The sequence below is a fragment of the Pleurodeles waltl genome, chromosome 10 (assembly GCF_031143425.1).
Source record: "Pleurodeles waltl isolate 20211129_DDA chromosome 10, aPleWal1.hap1.20221129, whole genome shotgun sequence".
Classification (NCBI taxonomy): Eukaryota; Metazoa; Chordata; class Amphibia; order Caudata; family Salamandridae; genus Pleurodeles; species Pleurodeles waltl.
Window position 1 is genome coordinate 678839885 of NC_090449.1, and position 25959 is coordinate 678865843.

The window sequence follows — 25959 nt, forward strand, 5'->3', positions numbered from 1 at the left end:
TTATCTTTTTTTAGGGGTGCTTGGTCCCACGCAGGTATCCTGCACTTTGTTTACATTGGGGAACATGCCAGGGAGCCCACCCCTGACTGCCCCCATTGGCTACCCAACAGCACAGCACTTCTTCGGTGCTCCCGTTACCTTTGGCATACCGGTGTCGGAGTTGAGCTCCCAGCTCCCTTAGCAGGAGCATGCCAAGGGGATGGGGTCCCCGAGCTGTAAGGAAAATCAGAGAAGGGTGCCCCACTCAGAGGACTGGTCCCCACGCACAAGCTCCCTGAATGGGCTGGGAATGTGTGAACCCGCGGTGCACTGATGGAGCTGTGTCCGAGGTCCCAGTCCTGGAGAAGCAGAGTGTACTGATTTCAAGTACTGAGGTGCTCTGTCAAACAGTGTGCATGGGGTTCCTGGCACTGGCATGGCTGAGGGCTAAAACTCTTGTGACCTGCGGTGCACTGATGGAGCTGCACCGAGTTCCCAGTACTGGAGAAGCAGAGTGTACTGACTGCAAGAACTGAGGTGCTCTGGCAGACAGTGTGTGTGGGGTTCCTGGCACTGGCACAGCTGAGGGCTGGGAGCGTGTGAACTGCGGTGCACTGATGGAGTTGCATCTTAGGTCCCAGTACTGGAGCAGCAGAGTGTACTGACTGCAAGAACTGAGGGGCTCTGGCAGACAGCGTGTATGGGGTTCTTGGCACTGCAGAGGGCTTGGAGTGTGTGAACTGCAGTTCACTGACTGAGCTGCGCCCGAGGTCCCAGTACTGGAGCAGCAGAGTGTACTGACTGCAAGAACAGAGGTGCTCTGGCAGACAGCATGTGTGGGGTTCCTGGCACTGGCATGGCTGAGGGCCTAGAGTGTGTGAACGTAGGTGCACTGATGGAGCTGCAAGTGAGATCCCAGTATGGGGCAGAAGTGGGCAATGTTTTTAATGACTGGGGAGCCCTGGTAGAGATGGGTGCCTTGGCTATAAGCAATTACAAGTGATCCTTCGCCCTTGCTCTCAGCACACAGGCATGCACACTTGGTAAAGAAAATCCAAGCCAAAGAAGGGTGGGAGCCAGGCAGCTGAGAGAGGGTGCAAAGAGGCCACAAAGAACAAATGTGACCAAGATAACAGCCTAATTTATAGCCTTGTTTACAGCTAAGCTCAGAGGAAGAATGCTCTGCAAACAAAACAAGCATTTGCAATGCAACGGGTCTCGTGTTTGCTCATGTTAGAGCTGATAGCGTTGTAAACTCCTAACCCGACTTTTCACCTATCGGCAAAAGTGCATTTATGTACCTAACCCGAAAAAGTGCAAGTAACTGTGTAAAGCGCTCGACTTCTGCCAAGCGAAATCGCACTAGGAAAATAGAGAAAAAGTAGTCCACGATCCGACAGAAAACAGCGAGCCTCTCATGTTTTCCGTACTTAGTCGATGCGCTCGAGGAGGGCTAGCCACCGGAAAAGGCATGATGTATGCATGCCTTCGACTAATGAAAGCAAGCAGGTTTTAATAGGCAAGCCCACGAACCAATGAAAAACACTGATGTGACTAGACAGGGCTCCGAGCCCTTTTCCAAACCCTAAAGCGTCTCGCTGCGATACGCATGCGCGAGCGCATGCAAGGCAGGCTCGACCCTAAAAAGGAAGCTTCCCTAGACAGGAACAGGAAACAAAGTTTAAAAAGTCCCCTGCAGAGCAAATAAACAGGACAAAGCGTAATTATACAGTAGTTGGTCCCTGTGCCCACACAGAAGAAGGGACAAGAGGCATGAATGACCACTAGCAAGCAAGAACTTTTAAATGACACTGAAACTAACAAATGACTAACTGGGAGAACACAAGTATACTCAAAAGTATAAAAGAAGTCCTACGCTCGCCCTAATAAAAGTATACAAGAGGTAATGGGCTTACGCTCGACCTAAAAACGCATGCATAAATAAATAAATCAATAAATAAATTGTAATCTAATTTTGCCGTAGACCTGAAAAAGAGCATAGAGGTAACTAACGTTTCAGTTTAGGTGTTGTGAGTGGTTACCCTAAGTATATTTGTATTTTCGTTATTCTTGGGCTGTTTCTTTCTCTTAAAATGAATTAGATTCACTCGGCATTTGGACCTGCATCACGATTATACCAAGACGTCGCTGTTCTATAATGTCTGCCAAGTTTGACGCTTAACGTCACAGTACGGAAGCCAGTTTAGGCAAATTGGTCCGTCTTTTCTTTCAGTTGCCGTCCTCATGTAGACTTCCTCCAAAACCTACACTTGTTCTTCCACGCCTTGCTTATTGCAGCTGCAGGAGCTGACCAAGAGAAGCTGCCTGCAATCATGGCGTTGTACAACTTTAAGAAGATTATGGTGGTCCCGTCATCGAAGGTACGTAGTAAGACCGAGCGGACACTCTATCATGGTAGCAACATTCTTTGTTGCCGTCTACGTGGCTCGGTGTAGTTTGGACGATGTGTTCCTCCTCGCTGTCTCAGAACACGTGTTGGCTCTGGTAATGAGGTGCTTTAGTTTCATTTGCTAACGTAGGAAACTTTCGGGGATGGGAAGTACTGTAATCCGTTTTCTCTCGTACACGGTAATAGTGGTTACCGAGTTTAACCTCGAACAAGCTTCTCTAAAAAGAAGTTAGAGAATTGAGCCGCATTGAACTCCGCTCCAGTCGTCCCCAGTCCAAAATAGGCCTGTCACTGGCGTAGTTGAAAATAAACTTGTACCCAACATTAAAATCAACTAGGCAGGGACACGCCTCTGTATGTATGTATGTATGTATGTATGTGTGTGTGTTTATGTATGTGTGAGTGTGTGTATGTATGTATGTGTGTGTGTATATATATATATATATATATATATATATATATATATACACACACACACATATTCAAGTGCTTTCACCCACCCTTCATCGTCCATTGGTCCCCATCAGTCTGATGAGTTTCTGCAGTTGCTTCAAATTACACATCTCTTAGTGCTCTTTAACAGAAACGCTCAGAAGTGTAAAAACAGCCTGATCGAAACTTGGGACTCTTAAGCCCCCACCCACCCCAAAATCACAATTTGTTAACCTTAAGTGTAGCAGAAATGCAGTTTTCTGTGAAACCTGCATATTTTAGGCCTCAACTTCAAGCTCTCATGAATTAGGGCTGTTAAAATGTATGGTCTATTTTTTTGTTCACAGCAAAAAATCTAATGTCCTCATTTATATATGTGGATATTGAGCTACATTCTGATTTCAATCTGTTTTAAGTTTTGTGATGTTGGTGGTTTCTGTTGTTATAAATCAGTAGCGGTGTGGATTATATGTTTGAGATAGATACTGTAGGCCTTGTAATCAAATGAGATTACCACTGATTAAGTTCACAAACAACTGACGTTCACTGTGTGTTAGGTCTTGTGAATCTATTCGCCCTCATAAACAGTCAAAGTTTGGACCTGGTTTTTGCTTGAGTGCAATTAGTTTTTATATAATTATATGTTCCCTGTTTTGTAGTCGCTCACTGCAGGCGTCTCCGTAACAAACACACATCCATTATTTCTCTGATGGCTCGGATGATTTCTCGTGCTAGCTTGGTCGTGCTTGGAGCAAGGTCCCCTAGTGTTTGATCTATCCTCCGGCTTACCAGAATATGAATCTGTTTCCTTTCCGTGCTAGATTTGTGAGATTAGCTTTGAAAAGCTCTCAAGTTCACCAACACTAAATCCTACATTTTACAGTTAATTTGACAGTCTGAGATCACTAGGGACGATCAGTGTCTATGTTAGATCATTGTCAACAGAACCTATTTCTATTGAAAGAGGTGCACCCAAAGTTTACCGCCAAATTGGGTCTAGATGGTTGCTGGTATTCACACACCAGGCTTTGTATTAATTTCAGTTACACCAGTTTAGGGACTCAGCAGGTCTGTTTAATTTCCTCTGGTGAAGACTTGTGCTAACGTGTCCCTTCTAGTTATTTTACTCCCACTGGAACTCGTTCTAGGCCAATGAATCTTTTGACCCTGATTGGAGACACCTTAGGATGAGATAACTAATCAACATGTCAATCATAATGTCAATAATATCATCAATAAGACTCAGAAACCACCATGACCTTTCAGTAATGAATAACCACACCAGTTTAGTATGATTTTGTGATAGTTATTCCCTATTGATTACAATTCTACTAGTAAGTTTATTAGTCTCAAACCCATGAAACACATCAGCATTGTCATAATATGGCAACTCGAATAAGATTTCAATAAGGCAAAGATCACAAATATTAGAAAATAGCACAACGTCAACATGAATTAACCTTAGTAGAGTATCATTAGTGCATCATTCAACAAGCATTGAACCAGTCATTTGTCTATTTGCGTCCGCTTCAGTGAACCCCTTAACTAACCTCGAATTAGCATTGGCATGTTGGGCTTCATGCAAAACAATTTGGTCACACTAATTTGGAAAACATCTAACTATGGTCTCCTCCAAAAGAAGCAGTTGGTACCTAGAAAGGAAAGGCAATCCGACAATTACAATTTCATCATCATATAGTTACCCTCCGTAATGGGTCGGCATACAGATTCAGTCTTCGTCCTCAGGACATCAGTTGATTCGTCATAAGCCAGGGAATTCAGCAAGATGGGTAAGAAGGGACACTTCCCTCATAAGGAGGAAAAGTATATAACGGGCAAGGTAAGGCAAGGATGGTTTGAAGAACCAAACAGCAAAGTCTCTATGCAGAGTGACAAAGTGTCTGGGTCATAACAAAAGTTCGCAATGGCATCTTCTAATGGCTCCTCGTGTCAAAGGTTTTTATCCCTTTTCTGTTGTACAATCCCCTAATCTCTGATTGGATAGGGTTGGCACCCCTCTATCTTCATCCAATGGGTTTACAGTGTTAGTATCAAATTTTGTCACCCCATAACAGTTCTCACGTAGTTTATTGGTTCTTATGATTGATGTCTCCAGCGGGCAGAATGGCCGGTATGATTTCATACTCTCGTGGTCCTCTCGCATCTTCAGTCAGTAGGTCCATTGTCTGTACCGGTTCAGGCGACCTTGTACCTGTAACTGGTCTACAGTGTTGGATTCAGCAAAAAGTTTCTTCTAGTAAGTCGAATTTCATGAGAGCGGATCTACTACGGTTACACTCATCCTTTAGTTTTGGAAAAATACGAGTACACGTCCTTCAGCAAGTCAGCACACTGCACGTTAGAAAAACACATTTAATATGAAAACCGGGAAGCTAGGCCTCGACTCATGCTAACTAAAGTCTAATGATTTATTAGCAAATCCTTATGTATAACTCTTAGTATTAGTGTAAAATCATACTTTAACATCTCATTTTCATTATTATTAGTCAGTTTCATTAATCCCCATATTTATTGGCGCCTACTCCCATGGGCACATTTCAAGCGCACATTTAGCAAAAGCACATTAACCCCTTAGCTGCTGGGCCTTTCCCCCCCAGTGCTGAGCCCTTTTTTGGCTATTTGGGGTAGTTCGCGCTTAGGGCTTCATAACTTTTTGTCCACATAAGCTAACCACGCCAAATTTGCGTCCTTTTTTTCCAACATCCTAGGGATTCTAATGGTACCCAGAGTTGGTGGTTTCCCCTGGAGGAGACCAAGAAAATAGCCAAAATACAGTGAAAATTTGTTTTTTTCCAAAAAAATGGGAAAAAAGGGCTGCCGCAGAAGGCTTGTGGTTTTTTCCCTGAAAATGCCATCAACAAAGGGTTTCTGGTGCTGAAATCACTATCTTCCCACCTTTGAGGAACGGACAGACTTGAATCAGAAAACCACATTTTTCAACACAAATTTGGCATTTTACTGGGACATACCCCATTTCTACTATATTTGGTGCTTTCAGCCTCCTTCCAGTTAGTGACGGGAATGGGTGTGAAACCAATGCTGGATCCCGGAATGCTAAACATTTCTGAAAACTAGACAAAATTCTGAATTCAGCAAGGGGTCATTTGTGTAGATCCTACAAGGTTTTCCTACAGAAAATAGCAGCTGAAATAAAAAAATATTGAAATTGAGCTGAAAACAACAGCCATTTTTCTTTATGTTTTACTCTGTAACCTTTTCCTGCGATGTCAGATTTCTGAAAGAAATATACCGTTTTGTCTGCTGGACTCTTCTGGTTGCGGGGATATATTGGGCTTGTAGGTTCATCAAGAACCCTAGGTACCCAGAGCCAATAAATGAGTTGCACCCTGCAGTTGGTTTTCATTCTATACTGGGTATACAGCAATTCATTTGCTGAAATATGAAGAGTGAAAAAGAGGTATCAAGAAAACCTTTGCATTTCCAAAATGGGATCAAGATAAGGTTTTGAGGAGCAGTGGTTATTTGCACATCGCTGAATTCCGAGGTGCCCATACTAGCATGTGAATTGCAGGGCATTTCTCAAATAGACGTCTTTTTTACACACTCTCTTATATTTGGAAGGAAAAAATTTAGAGAAAGATAAGGGGCAATAACACTTGTTTTGCTATTCTATGTCCCCCCAGTCTCCCGATAAAAATGATACCTCACTTGTGTGGGTAGGCCTAGTGCCCGCGACAGGAAATGCCCCAAAACACAACATGGACACATCCTATTTTTTTTTATAGAAAACACAGCAGTTTTTTCCAAAGTGCCTACCTGTAGATTTTGGCCTCTAGCTCAGCCGGCACCTAGGGAAACCTACCAAACCTGTGCATTTCTGAAAACTAGAGACCTAGGGGAATCCAAGGAGGGGTGACTTGCGGGGCTCGGACCAGGTTCTGTTACCCAGAATCCTTTGAAAACCTCAAAGTGGCTAAAAAAACACATTTTCCTCACATTTCGGTGACAGAAAGTTCTGGAATCTGAGAGGAGCCACAAATTTCCTTCCACCCGGTGTTCCCCCAAGTCTCCCGATAAAAATGATACCTCACTTTTGTGGGTAGGCCTAGCGCCTGCGACAGGAAACGCCCCAAAGCGCAACGTGGACACATCCAAATTTTTGGAAGAAAACAGAGGTGTTTTTTGCGAAGTGCCTACCTGTAGATTTTGGCCTCTAGCTCAGCGGGCACCTAGGGAAACCTACCAAACCTGTGCATTTCTTAAAACTAGAGACCTAGGGGAATCCAAGGAGGGGTGACTCGCGGGGCTCAGACCAGGTTCTGTTACCTAGAATCCTTTGCAAACCTCAAAAAGTGGCTAAAAAAACAAGTTTTCCTCACATTCCCGGGGGGGGCCGCCCCCCCCAAAGTGAAATCCCTGGTGTCTAGTGGTGTTTCCTGGCCCCCGATCGCAGCTGTGCTGCGATCGCGGGCCAGGAAACAGTTTCAGAAGGCCTCGTAAGAAAGGGGAGACTCTTCCCCTTTCTTACGAGGCCTTTTCAAAGTGTTTCCTGCCCCCCCCCCCCCCCCGATCGCAGCTGTGCTGCGATCGGGGGGGCAGGAAACCTGAAAGTGTTTCCTGGCCCCCGATCGCAGCACAGCTGCGACCGGGGGCCAGGAAACACTTTCAGGAAGGCCTCGTAAGAAAGGGGAGAGCCTCCCTCCTCGCTGTGCTGCGATCGGGGGCCAGGAAACACTTTCAGGAAGGCCTCGTAAGAAAGGGGAGACTCTCCCCTTTCTTACGAGGCCTTCCCGAACGTGGAAAAGGCCGTTTTCCCCATCAAAGCAGGAAGCGCCTGCAAGGCTGCTTCCTGCTTTGATGGGGAAAACACCTTTGAAACGTCAGCGCGCCTCGCGGCGCGCTGACGTCACAAAGGGCCGGGTGGGGGGCGGGGGGAGACACGGAAGCTTCCGTGTCTCCTGAGGGAAGTAAAAAAAAAAAAAATAATCCTCGGGTGCGACGCACCCGAGGATTTATTAATACCCTTCCTGGTGTCGGCCACTGGTCGTGACCCGCACCAGGGAGGGTGTGTGGGCGTTGGCCAGTGGCCGACGCCCGCACTCAACAGGTTAATACATTTTCTATGCGGCATTAGTTCATAAACATTCCATTGTTTATTTTGAGTATAGGTGCTACGCTCCCTCTCTTGTTACTGGCTTTTGCTTGCATAACGTCTGACTGATCCCACATAACTGGAAGCGAAATTCATTTTTCATCATATGATGTGTGTTCATTTGAATACCATGCATGATTGCCCAAAATGGTGCTCCCCTAGAAAGCTGTCCTTTGTCCATGAAGATATGAAAGCTTGCATTTCCTTATGCTCTCAACGGGTCATCCGTTGTACTGGAAAACAACATTTTTCTGGTGAAAACACAATCATTTTCTTTTTTTGGGACAAAGGGAAACCTCCTATCCTTGAATCCCAAAAAAGAAAATGTATTTTTTTTCCAGTACAATTGATGACCCGTTGACGTCCATAGTACTGTGAAGATAGACAGTAGATGTCAACAAAAGTTGTACACAGCATTAAATGGTTAATTCTGGCGCCCCAACAGCTACACTACTGACAAAATCGAAACTGCATCTAACACCACAAAAAAGATAAGTCACTCTTTTTCAAATGCTATTCCGGTTCTGCCAGTAGGCAATCTTATTATCAAAATATTGAGAATTCATTCGCTGATCGTGAACGGAGTTATTCAAAAGTATACACGTGTGAAGGAACAGAAACTCCACCCGTGTCATTAAAACAAGTACCACCTCAGAGTTGTATTGAAGCTTTATAAATAACCACTGACCAGCCCTGGAAGAGTCACTTCAACACTGTGATACATTGGCTCTCGTCAAAAGCAAGATATTCATGTTTCATTATAACCTATGTCTAGACAGTTGTTTAAAACACATGCCTGAAATTGCAACCTCGTCATTAGGACTTCACTGGCCCCTGAATGCCCTAGAATCTAAACTTAAGAAATATGTGGTAATAGAAAAAACTTTTCTTGAGCCCAAATAACCCTTTCAGCTTTCTCCCAATTTCTAATTTGCTTTTCCCAGGGTCTTAACACTTATCACTACCAAGAGAAGCTCCCCCAAATGTTTTTTTTCTAAAGAACCTTTGGTAAACTGTTATATCACCGAAAATGTACTAAAATACAGCAAGATAGTTTATATGGTACTTATCAAAAGAGTGGTTAAAAAAACAGGGGTCAATGATTCAAACCAAAAAATCTGCAGCCAGTCTTAAAAATAGACTGTACGAATATTATCTAAATTATTACAAAATCATTTTTATCTTTGAAGACATCTGACCACTGACTCAAACTTCACAACACCCAAGATCTACAGCAGGAATGTGATGCTGCATCATCAACTGAATTACACAAGTAAGAAAATATCAACGTATTCAGTGGTGCTTCTGATCCTGTTTCACAGAAAAACTTTATACATTTTTTAAATGTAATCATTATGAAAAGGAGAGAGACAGTGTAAACGTTTTTGCAATGTCTAATTTTATCTGGGGCACAAACTGCTAGGCCTTCGGTTTAGAAACCACCTGTTTTGACATTGGTGCTATTGCTTCGCATCCACTGTTGATAATAGGAGTGCTTACGCGGATATCTAACAAATTATGCTTAAGTGCTTCATTTAAGTGCAACATAGGTTTAAACACGTAATATCCAGGACAAGGGAAATAAAATTTGTGTTTGAAATGTTCCTACTTCAAATAACTTACTTTTTGCTTCAGAGGTGCAGAAACAAAGTCAGTGTCATTAAAACAAGTATCATCTCTGAGTTGTTTTAAAACATCATAAATATCCATTGACCACCCCTGGAAGAGTCACTTCAGCACTGATGCATTGACTCTCATCAAAAACAAGGTGTTCAATTTTCATTATAACATATGTCTAGACAACTTTTTCAAACACAAGTCTGAAATTGGAACCTCGTTATTGCATCAACATTAGGACTTCACTGGCCACGAATTATCTTTGAACTTAAAAAAACTATGAGGATCTGTTTGCTAAAATAAAAAAGCATGTTTTAAGCCCAATATCCCTCTATGGTGCATCTAATCCAGTTTCACAGAAAAACTATATACATTTTTTCCAATTTAATCTAATCATTATGAAAAGGAGAGCGATGATGGAAACTTTTTTGCATTAATGTCGCCTACAATATACCTCCGTTTTTATATATATAATAAAAAGTTATCCAGATATTTTCGTTTATTTGTGTTTTTGGATCATTACAAAAGTAATTTAGCTTGTGTAGGCATTGCTGATTCGGGGCAACATTTCTGGATGACATATTTTAAAAAATGGCATGTGTTGTAGTGATGTAATATTTCAGGAACCATGAAACCTATATACTTCATTTTGGTGTCAAAATATAGGTTTTAGGAGTCACGTAGTCTTACGGAGACTGAAAATAACTTCTCAGAGCAACCCTTCCTCCATTTTTCTAAATGGCAGCTGTAAGAGAGAAAGAAGAGACATATACAGAAATGAAACAAATAATAATGGTTTTTAATCCTTTAATGTATACACCAAACAATGTTCATGATCTGAATATGAAAAAAATGCTTGACTCCTGTTTTAGACACATTTTCATAGTTCACTTTATTTGTTGTGTCAGTCGCTCGTGGTACATTTGCAGAATGTTGAACTTTTGAGAAGAGCAGGGACGTCTTTTTGTAGCACAGGTTTTCCAAGTACGTCTAAGTTCTGTGTGTAGAGGCTTTTGATATTTTGCAGTTTTTAGCACCCCCATCAGTATCTTCCCAACCAAATTCGCATGGATCTTTCTCTACATACGCATGATCCAAAACATTTACACGTCTTCTGATCAAGTAGAACGCTCTTTTAATATGTCCATGCACAGAATATGTCTGTGGAAAGTCACTTAGAGGTCTTGAACTCACTGTACCAAAGATCGTCAAATGTGTGACAGCCAGAACTCCTTTTCCACACGCATTCAAGGTATTTTTGTATGTATTTAAAGTCACATTCTTCTTCTGCCTCAGCAAATCTATTACAAAGGTCACAGGTTCAGCATTTAAAGCTCCAGGTTTGCTCATAGTGTCATCACCTGTAAGAATATGTGGCTTGATAAAAACACTGGGCGTCTCTTGGTCAAGTTTCTTGTACAGAATATGAAGCAGGATTAAGTGTCTTTTCACGCTGTTCCATAACTCTGACAATCCTTGACTTGTGGCTATTGCAACAAATTTAAGTAGCACAATGTCTGTCATTTGACAGTACAGTGACTCAATTGGAACCATTTCGAACAGCCCACTCAACATGTGAACAACACGAAGATCAGCTTCCTCCAATATGCTGTTAAGTTCTTGAACAGCATGGCCCATACCTTTTTGAATATATCTCTGCAAACCTTTTGAATAGATCTCTGCAGGCAGCAACTCCTCCTTGACAATAATTCCACTTGCAATAATTGGAAATTCAGCATTCACTAAAGCATCAGCAATGTTTTGGCGAGTTAAATCTCCAAGTTCATCTTGTTCTATATTGATGACCAAAGTTTATCAAGTTGCACAGGCATGGGTGTTGAATTTTCAATGCAGGAAAGGTCAGTTGTTCCCCTTGCAGATATTTGTCTGATTCTCTCTCATTCTTTGTCAGATAGTTCAGGATAGCTGTCAAAGACATTGTGCAGTTCTCGCAAGATGCACCCTGACTTTCATATCTGTAAAACAGTCTGAATGACCTTGTTGAAGTTTTGCATGGATACAATCTTGACCATTCGCAATTATGACTTATAGCCCACAACAGCAGGTTTCAGTGAGGGCATCTGTTCAAATTGAAATTCTTCAGGTGAAAGGATTTGTTTTTTAGCTCTTGTATGAGTTTGTGTTTCACTGGTTTGTTTGCAGCAGTCAAATAATGCATTTGTTGGAATAAGATAATGCAACAGAATGCCCTTGATAAATTCAACCATTTCTTTTGCTACATCCATCTCTATGTGCTTACTAAGGTTGTTGTGTTTTTTTTTTAAATTATTATTTATTTATTTTTACAGTGACTGATTGGATGAAAGTCTCACTATGACAATTAAAGTGTGGAAGTTTAGCTTTAGTGATCATGTCAAACAGCTTTTTCTCTTTCAATACAAATCTTTCCGACTTCAGTTTTGCGTATAGCTTCGATCTATGTTCCAGAACATCTAGTAGACCTGTCTTTATATTGTTATCCACATATTTTTGGGTCATGAAGTTGTGTAGTCACACAAGCTCAGTCATTTCAAAGGGGTTTCCTTGCTGCTGCATGAAATGAAGGCTGTTAGTATGTTTATTAAAATGTTTTCATCTGTTTCCCACATGTTTGTGGTGAGGAACAGTTTCATGGTGGTCCATTATTTTGAATTTGTTCTCTCTCTGAAAACATTGTAAATAGAAAGGACTTTGTGGTAAACTAGCTGCCGTTGAGCAACATATTCACTTTTACATGTCTGACCAACCATTCCCTGGTAGCTTTTCTGTGATATCTGAATCGTCTGTTCCAGTTTCATATCTTTCGCCACAACATTGAACCTTCCCTCTGTCTTTCACCACAAAATGTATTTGGTTTTGCAGCTCCCAATCACCTTCGTAATTAGCATGTACCAAATTTTTCACTAACGCTATCATGTGTAAAACATTTCCCCAGTAATTGCAAAGTTCTGATTTTTGCCTAGTGTTGATGCCAGCTTTGATTGGAAGTGTGCTGGGACTCTGCTAACCAGGCCCCACCACCAGTGTTCTTTCCCTAAAACCGTTTCCACAATTGGCACAGCCCTGGCCCACAGTTAAGTCCCATGTAAAAGGTACCCCTGGTACCAAGGGCCCTGTGGCTAGGGAAGGTCCCTAAGGGCTGCAGCATGCATTATGCCACCCTCTGGGACCCCTCACTCAGTACGTGCACACTGCTTTGCAGCTTGTGTGTGCTAGTGGGGAGAAAAGACAAAGTCGACATGACACTCCCCTCTGAGTGCTATGCCCACAAACCACTGCCTGTGGCTTAGCTAAGTCACCCCTCTAGCAGGCCTTACAGCCCTATACCACAGGTGAGGACATAGCTGCATGAGCACTATGCCCCTACAGTGTCTAAGTCCATTCTTAGACATTGTAAGTGCAGGGTAGCCATGCTGAGTGTATTGTCTGGGAGTTTGTCATTACGAACGCCACAGCACCATAATGGCTACACTGAATGCTGGGAAGTTTGATATCAAATTTCTCAGCACAATAAACCCACACTGATGCCAGTGTGGGATTTATTGAAAAATGCATACGAAATGCATCTTGGAGATGCCCTCTGTACGTTAGCCCAACTGCTAGTGCAAGGCTGACCTGTCTGTGCCAGCCTGCGACTTCCAGACGGGTTTCTGTTCACATGGGGTGTGTGCCTTTGTGCACTCTGTGGTCAGAAACAAAGCCTGTCCTGGGTGGAGGTGCTTCACACCTCCCCCTGCAGGAAGTGTAACACCTGGCGGTGAGCCTCAAAGGCTCAAGCCTGGTGTTACAGTGCCCCAGGGCACTCCAGCTAGTGGAGATGCCCGCCCCCCCCAGAGGAGCCCCCACTTTTGGCAGCAAGTCCAGAGAGATAATGAGAAAAACAAGGAGGAGTCACCCCTTCAGCCAGTACCACCCTTAAGGTGTCCAGAGCTGAAGTGACACCCCCACCCCTTTGAGAAATCCTCCATCTTGCTTTGGAGGATTAGGACCAATAGGGATAGGGATGTGCCCCCTCCCCAGAGGGAGTGGGCAGAAGGAGGGTATAGCCACCCTCAAGGACAGTAGCCATTGGCTACTGCCCTCTGACCCTAACACACCCCTAAATGTAGTATTTAGGGGCAACCCTGAACCCAGCTCTTCAGATTCCTGATGATCTTAAGAAAGAAGAAGGACTGCTGAGCTGAAAACCCCTGCAGAAAAGAGGAGGCAACAACTGACTTGATGCCAGCCCTACCGGCCCGTCTCTTGCTTTGAAAAGATGCAAGAAAAGAAGCAATGCATTCTACAGGACCAGCGACCCCTAAAAAGCCTCTAGGGGACTGCCTGCATCACCGAGGACCAAGAAACTCCAGTGGACCTATCCTAGAATAAGACAAAGAAACCATCTTTAAAGGGACTCTCACCTCACTCCAGAAGCGTGAGTCCAACTACTCTGCACCCGACTTCCCCCGGCCCGTGTCCAGAGAAACCAACTATCCAGATAGGATCCCCAGGCGACCCTGGCGATGTGTCCACCCTGGGGTGACCTCTCTGCATCCCCACTACGACTTTCTATTGAGAACCTGACGCCTTGTTTGCACACTGCACCCGGCAGCCCCCATGCCGCTGAGGGTGTGGTTTTTGTGCGTGCTTGGGGTCCCTCCAGTACTCCTCCAAACCCCCCTGGGTCTGCCCTCCAACAACGCAGGTACTTACCTGCAAGCAGACGGGAACCAGAGTACCCCCTGTCTCCATAGGGGCCCACGTTATTTTGGCTCCTGTTTGGCTTCTGCACCTAACCGGCCCTGTGTTGCTGGTGCTGGGTGTTTGGTATTATTTTGAACCCCCAACGGTGGGCTACTTATGCCCCGGAGACTGAACCCGTAAGTTTGTTACTTACCTCTAAAACTGTACTTTACTTACCTCCCCCAGAAACTGTTGAAAATTTCACTGCGTCCACTTTTAAAATAGCTTTTTGCCATTTTAAAGAAAACTGTGTGCATTGTTCCATTCAAAGTCCTAAGTATTACTGTGAAAGGTACCTTTCATTTTATGTACCTACCTGCTAAATAAATCTTGTGGTTCTATATAAAAACCTATTGGCCTGGAGTTAGGTAATTGAGTGTGTGTTTTTCACTTACTGCTTGTGTGTACAACAAATGCATAACGCTACCCTCTGATGAGCCTAACTGCTCGAACACACTACCACAAATAGAGCATTAGTATTATCTATTATTGCCTCTGTCAAGCCTCTTGGGGACCCCCTGGACTCTTTGCACACCATATCTCATTTTGATATAGTACATACAGAGCCAGCTTCCTGCAACTACAAAGTTGGTTTTCTGATTTTGAACTGAGTGTATTGAACATTGCCTGACTTTGCATAATGTCTGTTGAATGAAGTGCACCCTGTGCCTTGCTCACTTCTGACATAAGATATGCAAAACCTAATTTGTCATTCTTGTTCCTCCGTGAAAAGCCTGGTGGTTTGCTGCTTTGTTAGAAGGCCGGTGGTCTTAGGCATGCCATCGGCCCAGAGCAGCTCACCGACAGCCATGCCGGTCGGATCGTACCGGCGGGACTGGCGACTTTGTGGCGGTTTAGCTTCGACCAAACTGCCATACTCGTAATGCAGCGGTCTTTACCATATGGCCTGCGGTGGTAAGACCGCCACACTAGTAATGAGGGCTTTAGTGTCTCACTGCATAATACTTTCTTTCCATTGTCCGAGGTGGTTATTTTTGTCTCCTCCTTTACTAGAGGGTGCATGCTTAAAATCTTGTAATTTGACGTCTTTTCATAAATCTGTACTATGTTTAGTATTAAAATGATTTGTCAAGGGGTATCTACTGTCTCAATTGTTAATGACTAGTATGTGCTCTTCCCATCATAGTATTAGCATCCTTTTTGTGGACTTCACAAGAATGCATTGTGTAATACGCATGCAGTGTGTAGTTTTACAATTTATAAAAAATAATATGGCTTTCCCACTTTGAGTGCAAATCTGTGAAAGTTTGCATGCCACTTGTATATATTTACGGTGTATGCAGATTTTGCATCTAAAGCAACCCGTAGAATAAGTGGGGAGCCATGTTGCTTTAGTGTCACTTGTATAAATTGTAATAGTGTTGCTTGGTTTCAGATAAGTATATTGTTTTAAGTAATTTGTGAATAACCTCCAGTATATCTACTGCTTCACATTTGTCCAATGATTTCTAAGGACTTTGTTCTTCTCTGTACTCGATGATCACTGTAATGACATTATTTTCATGTTCATTCAGCTGCTGTAGCTTTTGCTTTCAATAATGGCTCTGTCCGTTTTTATTTTTTATTTTATTTTATTTTTTACTCTGGAGAATCTGCATAACTACATTTATATTGGGGAGGGTGGACGAAATTAGCAATGAGCAGACTTTGCCTATCGGAGTAGCCCGGTGGACTACCTTCACCAGGTTTAAGACCATTATTGTGTTTCCTTCACCGGCTATTGTTTTAGATGGTCTTTTTCTAAGTACTCTCATGTACAGCAACAACATAATAGAAAACAAGTGAGATGCCTCTAATCGGGATATACCACGTCCTTTAGACGTTTCAGACCCTTTCTACTGTTTCACTTAAAAGAAAAAAGCATTTGTACCACCTTTAATATTCATGTAATCAATTCTCACACAAGATGGATTGTGTCTGAGATGTCTACCTTTTTGACACCTGCTGCAGCGAACAGATGTCAAGAAAATTGTTAACTAAACTTTTGGTGAACACTTATTGGGGTTTGAGCAGCAGGAAGAAGCTTTAAATAGATTGCTGTAGATTGCATTTCCACAGATTGTGAGTGCATGTATGAATAAGAACGTGGGTGAGTTGGTATAACATTTTAATGCCCCCTTCCCCCCCCATGTTACTACCTGTGTTAAAATTGCTGGTAAAGGGAAAAAAGAGATCCGAGTAATTTTAATTGACAATCATTTGTAAATAACTAACACTCTTAACTTGACCACATCCAAAAACGCCACTTTCTGTTGCATGGACTTTTGCTTTAAAAAAAAAAAAAAAAAAAAAAAGGTTATTATGGTTATCAACTTCATTTCTACATATAATTGGTGACAGACTGCATTCCTGGTACCTTAGTTGCACATCAAAGTTCGGGTAGATTGGATATATATATGTTTTTGGCATGTCCACATTTCACCAAATTATCACAAAAATACTTTGCCAGATGAGTCATCTTACCCAGTGGGATCTTTGCAGGAATCTGGCTTATGGTTTACTTGGTTGCCTGTCCTTTCATAGTTTGTCCACAGCTCCAACTATTTAATTGTTGATTGAAATGGTGATCCCCAGATCAGCCTAAACACAAAACTGGGAATTATCTAAACACCCAACTTTTGAAGAATGGGTAATAAAATGGCCAGAGTTCGAGTCTGTATAATAATTAATAGTCTGGACGTGCCATAAAAAAAGTTTAAACTAATTTGGGCATTTGTAGGATTTGTTGTCCAAGGACCGAGAGGACTTCACCTATTACTGTTAGTTATAGCTTTTTAAAAAAAACAATTCTTAGACGCACTTGGATTTCAATGAATTGTCCTTTATACGGTTATCCTACAGTTAAAAAAAAAAAAAATACCAATGTACTATGCCTTGAAACTGAGTGATTATCCTTTCTAAAATATGTATTCTTGTTTTGCAGGACTTCATAGACATTACCTTATCGAAGACACAGCGGAAGACTCCAACTGTTATTCACAAGCATTACCAGATCAATCGTATTCGGCACTTCTATATGAGAAAAGTAAAATACACACAGCAAAATTACCATGATAGGCTCACTCAAATCCTTACAGATTTTCCCAAACTGGATGTAAGTATTATTTAAATAAATGGACATTCTTATTTCTTTTGTGTAGCATTCTAACCCTTGTGATTTGTGGCTTAGCAAATTGACTAGATTGGCAATTATGTTGTTGCATAATGAAAATGCATTTAGCCTCCTTAACCTACATTTCCCATATGGGGTAAGCCTGTGACAGGGGAGTTATTTTCCCTCCAGTTGTCCATCTGTCAACTGCTTTGGTGAGGAGGGGGTTCTTTCTGTTTATCTTGTCATGTTTAGTGCATGATTGTGCCTGGTAATCTAAGCTTTCTAAACCTTTTCAGCGCCAGGCGTACTTCAAATATTTGCAAGCTGTTAAAAAAAACAACAAAAAAAAACACCAGCAATCAACAAATTTGCAGTTCACTAATGCTCCTCTGGGCCGGTGATTCTTGATCAATTCAAAAAGTAGGCACTGAACAGAACTTTGAGGCAGGTCAAGATAATACGTAATCGAAAATGTTTCTTTCTTGTATCATTACAAAAGCTAACACAATTTAGTTTTGGACAATCTCTCTGTTAGGTCTGATCACTGACTGTCAGAATGCCATATCATAAAAAATATCCAATTGGTCTCATTTTTCATACCCACTGCAGTTTGTAGAGAATTCTGTGGTGCAGCTGTTTACAGAACTAATAATTGCTTTACCAAGTGGTTTTGCTAATCCAGTGTTAGCATATGACATCTGAAACACCAGCAGAAAGGACCCTGAAGAGCTTTGCCTCAGTATTGTTAGGAAGGCTTTCCAGCTAAAGGTTCTGCATACCCATACTGAACAGTGTCATCCCTCAGAGAAACCAGGGTTAGAAGAGAGGTTTGTGATTTTTCCAGTTGATCAGAGAAAGATACTCAATAGGATTTGATTTGTGGAGCCCTATTCTCTTTTTTTATTATTTTTTTAAAACCCAATAGACCAGTGGCATAGGCTGGCCCTGCATAATTTAGAATCTTAGTCAAGATCCATGTGCAGTTGTGATGTTTGTTTGCTTACTCGTTGGTAACCTAAAAAAGCCAATAAAAATGAACGAACTATTAGCATTGGATCTTTCATATGGCACCAACGCTTTGCTCCATAGTTGGCTGCTTTCACGTTATATACTTTTACATATGTAGTTATCACACTTCCTTGAGTTCACTGAAAAACAATTTAGTGCTTTATCTCTGTAGCAAACTATGACCATGTTTTTGTAAGTTGGCTGTGCCAATTTTGTGTCCTCCTTAATATTTACCTCCAGGTAATTAAAACATGGAATGTGGTCCAAAATATTTAAATCCGAAGTGATATGCATGCACGTATATATATATATATATATATATATATATATGTGTGTGTGTGTACACATATATATATATATATATATATATATATATATGTGTGTGTGTATATATATATATATATATATAGAGAGAGAGACATACATACATGCATGTGTTTTGTCATGGTTTTAGTGATCACTACCCCATTGAGTGTTTGCTATGGAGTGCAGGTAGACCCATTTTGAATTGAGTCTTTGAATATAATTCAGTTGTGCTCCATGTATGTTGTGTTAAAATGAAAGGTGTTGTGGTGTAACATCCATGTCACTGTCTGTTAATAAGATGATATTTATGATCGATTTGTAATGATATTTTCATATAATTTTGATTGTTTCCCTATTTTCCACTATTAGCAATAGAACCGTTGTGATGGTAGACCAATATTAACAGCGTTTTTTGTACTAGTTATTTGGGCCCATTGGATAAATCAGCAGACATTTTCTCCAAAAAGGTACCATTGCATCGACTTGGCTACTCTCTGCACCTGTCTGACTTGTCACTGAAAAATTACAACTTGAACACTTCAGTCACACACACTGAAATCTCCACTGGCTCCCAGTATCTATGTACAGTAAATTAAAAAAAAATTGTAGCTGTTTTTATTTTCCTTCGTGAAATAACTTGCAATATTCTGCGGGTATATATTAATACTGTACCTACCTCAAGAGTTTCTAGGATACTTTTGTCTCATTGCCCCACCCCCTGAACTTCCCCTGCTGCCCTTCTACAATCCAGAACATCATCATGGGGAATTCACTGCCAGTAAGAAAGGCCCAGATGGGTTCTGGGCTTCCCAACACGGCCCATAGTATACCCTCCAGCCACCCCACGCCTCCCTGAAAATCCATGAGCAGCCCCTTGTCACATACACCACCCTTTCTGGCTCCATGCAGTCATTCCAGTTATCCCCAAGTCCTTGATTGGGGCTTGATAGCTCCCCCATTATTGAGCTGTCGCGTTTCTCCATGAAGAATCCCACAGTCACACTCTATCATTAGCCTGCGAAGCACACCCATTGGATTTAACTTATACAAAAAATAAAATGTTATTAAATAAGGTTAAAACCAGTCAAAGGCGGTACTTAATGGGCTCTTGGCAATGACATTTGGCCACACCCCTATGATCATTACTTCTGCCCCAGCTGGGCATAGTCTGCGTTTTTTAAAGTTTTTGATTTTGCTTTGCTTTCATCCAAAAGTATGTTCTTGCATTTCTTTGCCATGACTCTCTAATTTGATTGATTCAGTGTAGTCATTTGTAGGGTATACGTTGTCCACAAGTTCCTGGTCACCTAGATAGGAAACAAAGAGAAATCAACTGCAGTTACAACCGAATCTTGAACGTATTATTTTTTTTATGTGGCAAAGAAGAGTTTGGAAATGACAATGTTGAACTGTAATGATGGAGGAAGAGAAGATAAGCGGTTCCAGAAAGAAGAGAATGTAAATGTGTGTTAAGAACTAACCTTTTTCTTGATAATGGAAAGCTGCATTGTTGAAGGCTCTATGCACCCTACTTAGTATTTGTGCCTTTTTACACTTAGGGAGCCAGTTGAGATTTGAAACCGGTTCAAACATATATGCAAACTGAAGGTGATGAGATTGGCAAGTGGCTCACTATACGCATAGAACAGACTAGGGAGCAAGAAAAGAATTTGGGTGAAAATACCTGGAAGTTAGGAGTAATACTACCCGCTAATCCTCTGGCCAAAAAGATTGGAATCATTTCAGATGGTGTAAGACCTATACGTTTAAGTTAGACCAGTAAGCATGCATGCTCATTGGTACCAAGCTCTGCTCCTAGGTCCAAGATGATCAATTCTGTGTCACAGGCAACATTTGCAGATGTTCTAGGATCATTCAGCATGGATGCTCGGACCATCTCCATTCTTCATAAATGGCGATCATTATGCTTTTTTTGATATCTTGGCTGGTCTATGGAAACCAGAATTAGTTTTTTTTTTTTTTGCGTAACAGCGTACGAACCTTCGCGGCCACCTGAACCATACTGTCTGTAAGTATTGCATAGGCCGGTGGTGCAGAGGCTGTTTTGTGTTGTAAGAGGTAACCGGGCAAGGCCAGATGGGAAACCTGATTTGAGTTTTTAGGCGCATACCTTTATTCTTAAACAAGATGAAATCCGTGAGTTGCTATATTAGAAGTGTTGGACTTTTTTGCTTGTGCTGGGTCATCCCCAATCTTTTTTCCTCCTGCCTCCTATTTTTTCTGACCTATTGCTGTTGGCTTTTGAACTCTGAGCACTTTATTACTGCTAACCAGTGCTAAAGTGCATATGCTCTCTGTGTACATTGTATGATTTATTGGTTTATTCATGATTGGCATATTTGATTTACTATTAAGTCCCTAGTAAAGTGCACTAGAGGTGCCAGGGCCTGTAAATCAAATGCTGCTCGTGGGCCTGCAGCACTGGTTTTGCCACCCACATAAGTAGCTCTGTAATCATGTCTCAGACCTGCCACTGCAGTGTCTGTGTGTGCAGTTTTAACTGTAAATTCGACTTTGCAAGTGTACCCACTTGCCAGGCCTAAACCTTCCCCTTTGTTACATGTAAGGCACCCCTAAGGTAGGCCCTAAGTAGCCCCAAGGGCAGGGTGCAGTGTAAGTTTAAGGTAGGACATACAGTAATGTGTTTTATATGTCCCAACAGTGAAATATTGCTAAATTTGTTTTTCACTGTTGGTAGGCCTGTCCCTCTCATAGGTTAATATGAGGGCTACCTTTAAATCTGCTTAAAGTGTAGATTCCCTTGGGGGGGCGGATGGACATGTGGAGTTTGGGGTCTCTGAGCTCACAATTAAAAAATATGTGTTTTAGTAAAATTGATTTTAAGATTGTGTGTTTGAAAGTGCCACTTTTAGAAAGTGAGCATTTTCTTGCTTATACCATTTTTGTGACTCTGCCTGTTTGTGATTTCCCTGTCTGGGTCAGTTTGATAGTTGGGCTGGTTGCACCTCACACTAGACAGTGACACAAAGGGAGCTGGGGTGTAGTCTGCATTTCCTGATGAGCCATCTGTGCTAGGAGGGATGGGAGGAGTGGTCATTACACCTGAAAGGGCTGTGCCTATCCTCACACATTGCAGTCATCGACCCCCTGGTGAGTGTCTGGGGCCTGGGCTGGGCAAGGCAGGATTTCACATTCAAAAGAGACTTTACTTTGAAGTAGGCCTACTTCAAAGGAGAAATTGGGTATAAGAAGGGCACCCAAAACCACAGACTTTAGGAACACTTCTGGAAACAAGAGGAACCTCTGCCTGGAGAAGAGCTGAGGAAGAAGAGCTGCCCTCCCTGTGACTGTGCTTTGTGGAGCTATCCTGCAGTTGGTGCTTCTGCCAGAGTAAGAGGGCAAAGACTGGACTTTGTGTGCCTTCTGTCTTTTGAAGAAATCTCCAAGGGCTTGATTTAGAGCTTGCCTCTTGTTGTTTGAAGTCTCAGGGACAGCAAAGACTTCTCTCTGCCAGCACTGGAGTCTCTGGAGAGACTCCTGCACTGACAAGTGGTGCCCTATCTAGTCCCTGGGCCCTTGGAAAGAAAGCTGGTGGAATTTCAAGGAAATTGACTTCAGACTGACGCCGCTGCTGAATCCGGTGACACCGCCTGCAACCGACTCCGTGATCTTCGCTGGAACGCGACGACCCTCGCAGGCCCGACGTCGCTGCAGCCCTGCTGAAGTCCGCGGCTCCGTGGAAGTTGCTGCACCACGTCGTGACCGATGCCGCTCGAAATGCGCGGATTCAACGTTTCGCACAGACGCCGTGATCCCCGGCTTCGCGCATCAACTTGTTTTCACTCTTCACCAAAGGTACTGTACTTGGGGGTCTACGGGACTCCCGTGTCCGGCACCGCTGGTGTCGGCTTGTTGGGAACAACTCCGTCACAACGCCGTGTTAACACCTCATCGAAGCATTTTGTGTTTCTAAGTGCTATTTTTGAGTTTAATCTTTAAAAAATAATAACTTGATCTGTGTATGTCGGATTTTTGTCGTTTTGGTCTTGTTTTGTTTAGATAAATATTTCCTATTTTTCTAAACTGGTGTTGTCATTTTGTAGTGTTTTCATTGAATTACTGTGTGAGTTGGTACAAATACCTTACACCTAGCACTCTGAAGTTAAGCCTACTGCTCTGCCAAGCTACCAGTGGGCCAAGCAGGGGTTAGCTGAGGGTGATTCTCTTTTACCCTGACTAGAGTGAGTGTCCTTGCTTGAACAGGGGGTAACCTGACTGTCAGCCGAAGACCCCATTTCGAACAAGCAGTAAAGGATAAAGGTGCTATAGAAGACCAAATACATTCGACCTGGCTGTCAAAAATATTTGTTATCCAAGTCAAAGATCAGGGGGAAGCAATACAGAGACTTGATACAGCAGGGTTAAACAGCTCTTGTATATGCTTCGACATTTCTTTATGCTTATTTAAGGTCTCAAATATTTGTTTTTAAATGTCGCATACCTGTAGCCATTCAAAACTCACAACTCGTTGTAAATGGTATCCAAAGAATCACTTACAAGCTATGATCATTTCGAATTCAGGCAACTGTTTGACTCTGAATACATCCCTTTTTGCTCTTTAGCAACCGTTTGCTTAATAGACTCATTGGGCTAGTAGTCTTAGTTCATGACCCTGAATAAGTCTCTAGCTGAAAAGGGTGGAGGCCATTGGCGGGCTCTGAAATAAGTGTTGGCGTTCATAACACATTTGAAATTAGAAATTGCTCTTCCTAGAAATGGTAAACACAAGTCTGAAAGTAATTAACTCAAATGCAAAAGTTGTCAGACTATTTAAAATGACTTAAGACCAGCTGAGGTGGCAAAAGCTTTATCCAATTTTTATTTTTTTATTTTGTCTGTCTATGAAACACCATGCTTACATTTCCTTAACTACTTACAGTAGGGGAAATCTCCATCCTACAGTTTAGTAAAGCTCAAAGTTTGTAAACCTCTCCAAGATCTCTACTCCAACGTTCCAACTTCTTATACCAATGAGTCATAAACTGTGGTCTGGGGGCTCGCTAAGCCTACTTGGGGTGGGACCACAACTGCTTAGGAATTGAAATAATAGAAGATTAATAAAGTGTTTCTAATTATAGAAGCAAAATGTAAAGGTGAACATTTTAAAACATTTTGTAAATATGGAGGAATTTGTACCTGGAGTATAAAAATTGGGCCAATATCCTCAGACTGATTTGTGAGAGCAGTGCAAGTGCAACAAACAGAATATAGAATAGACAATACTGAATTTGAAAAAAAGCTCCAACCCTCCCACTAAAATTAAAATGTAGATTCTTTAATTGGTTTGTGAAGTCAATAAAATGGCTTTTTTTTTGCGTAGTTGTTTAAATGTTTCAGTTTTTTTGTGTGTATTGTTTTGCAGTACAAATCATCAAATGCTTAGGACGTGGTCCTCAGCTCCAAATAATGACTGCTTGGGGATCCTCATATTCCACTAAGGATTCAGTCGGGGTCCCAGGGATCCCATAATGACTAAGTGGTGGGGTCACAGTACCAGCCTCTCAAAATATACCGCCCACTTGTTAGTACGAGTCGACTTTAATCAGGTCGAGCTATTTTTAGGGCCTATTGGCCCTGTCTGGCACAGAACAGGTTTTTTGTTCGTTCATAGGAGAATGAGCAACAAAGATGCCTTTAAACACACACCAAATGTGACAAGATAAAAACAAAATTTAAAGACAGAGGTTAAATGTCAGGATGTGTCTTCTGCCAAATCGCTGCTTATTTTATCTTGGAGATGGTGTTTACTTTTCATTCTCTGACTGCAGAGTTAGAGGATTTTGAAAAATGAAGCGTCTGAGTCATGCTGAGCACACATTTAAATAGCTTATAAATGAGCAGTATGATTATTATATATATATATATATATATATATATATTTTTTTTTATATATAATTTGTTTTTGTATTATTTAATCTAGAGTGAGTTGTAAACAAAGATTTTAATATGATCAAAACAAATCAGAATACTTCACTTAGTGATGTACACATGATACATATTTGCTGAAACAGAATTTCCAGACTTTAATGACGGAACCCATATAGTTTTATCAGTAAAACTTCATGAGAGTAGGAAAGTTTGTGGCCATTTCAATGGAAATTATCTGTGTGTAAAATAACAGTGAGCTACTACATCATGCTTTAATGATATATCTATAAAAGCAAGAGGTTTTTTAAATTTGAACTGAGAAACACCCCACACACAATTTGAATTTACATGAAGGAGGGTTTCTGTTTGGACAACTATCTAAAAAATCTGCGTATTGGAAAATATTTAGTAGGCATCTTCATAATTTGGTTGCTACTTTCAAGATTGCCTAAATCCCTCCATTAGGCAGTTTACTGGTAGACTGAAGCAAAGGCTGAATTTTAGTAGCTAACATGTCCGATTACCTTGTCTAAGCTTATACATGTTTTGTATGGTGTGTTATACATATCATACTATTTTTGCTGTGTTTTATATTTAGGGGAGGCTTAGATTATTTGTGTTTTTTTTATGAAGACTATGAATCTGTAACCAGTGCATATGCTACCTCTAAGTTTTTGTGCGTAAAATGAATAAAAATCTGACAATTTGGCTGTAGATTCCAACTGTGTAGCTAACATAAGGTTATTAAAGTGTCTCCTCCAATTTCCAATAATAAAATATTCAATTTATGAAAACCTCAACATTGTTTTTGGTAGTTGGACGTCTAGACTGTATCTGGAAAAATAAGCAACGTTTCAAATACAGGAATTCTGAGAGCTGGTAGCAGGAGCATGAAAAATGTTAGGCTAGGCTTCACTCAGTTCCTGTCCACAAAGTCTGTATCTTTTTTGTAGCACCATTTATTTTGGCACTCTAGAACATGCAGAATCACTTATTTTGACATTGAATTGCACAACAGCAGAACACACCAGCTAATCGTGTATTTTTGCGGATAAATGTTATGGTAATAGTGCAGAATTGCACAAGAAGCTGATTGTGTTTGCATCTGATGTAATTTTTTTGTGTACTGTAATGTTATATTGTGGCAGTGTGCTCCGATTTTGATGTGTTTTGCAACTCTAAACGATCACCTCTTTTTCCTAAGGATGTGCATCCATTTTATGCTGACTTGATGAATGTTCTCTATGACAAGGACCATTATAAGTTAGCTTTGGGGCAGATCAACATTGCGAAGAATCTAGTTGACAAGTAAGACAGTCATTT

General features: G+C 41.5%; 1 protein-coding gene across 3 annotated transcripts in view; it reads left to right on the top strand.

The window, feature by feature from the left end:
* The first annotated feature begins 2208 nt into the window (after nt 1-2208).
* GTPBP4 (GTP binding protein 4) overlaps nt 2209-25959 on the top strand; it is a 200459-nt gene continuing 176708 nt past the window's right edge. For 2 of the 3 annotated variants that reach the window (XM_069211188.1, XM_069211190.1), the window contains exons 1-3: nt 2209-2360; nt 17242-17412; nt 25841-25944. In XM_069211188.1, coding sequence (XP_069067289.1) covers nt 2313-2360; nt 17242-17412; nt 25841-25944 — 323 coding nt within the window. In that variant the 5' untranslated portion in view covers nt 2209-2312. Of the gene's footprint in view, nt 2361-9163; nt 9229-17241; nt 17413-25840; nt 25945-25959 lie in introns of those variants that run through there. The other variant, XM_069211189.1, reaches the window with a different exon arrangement.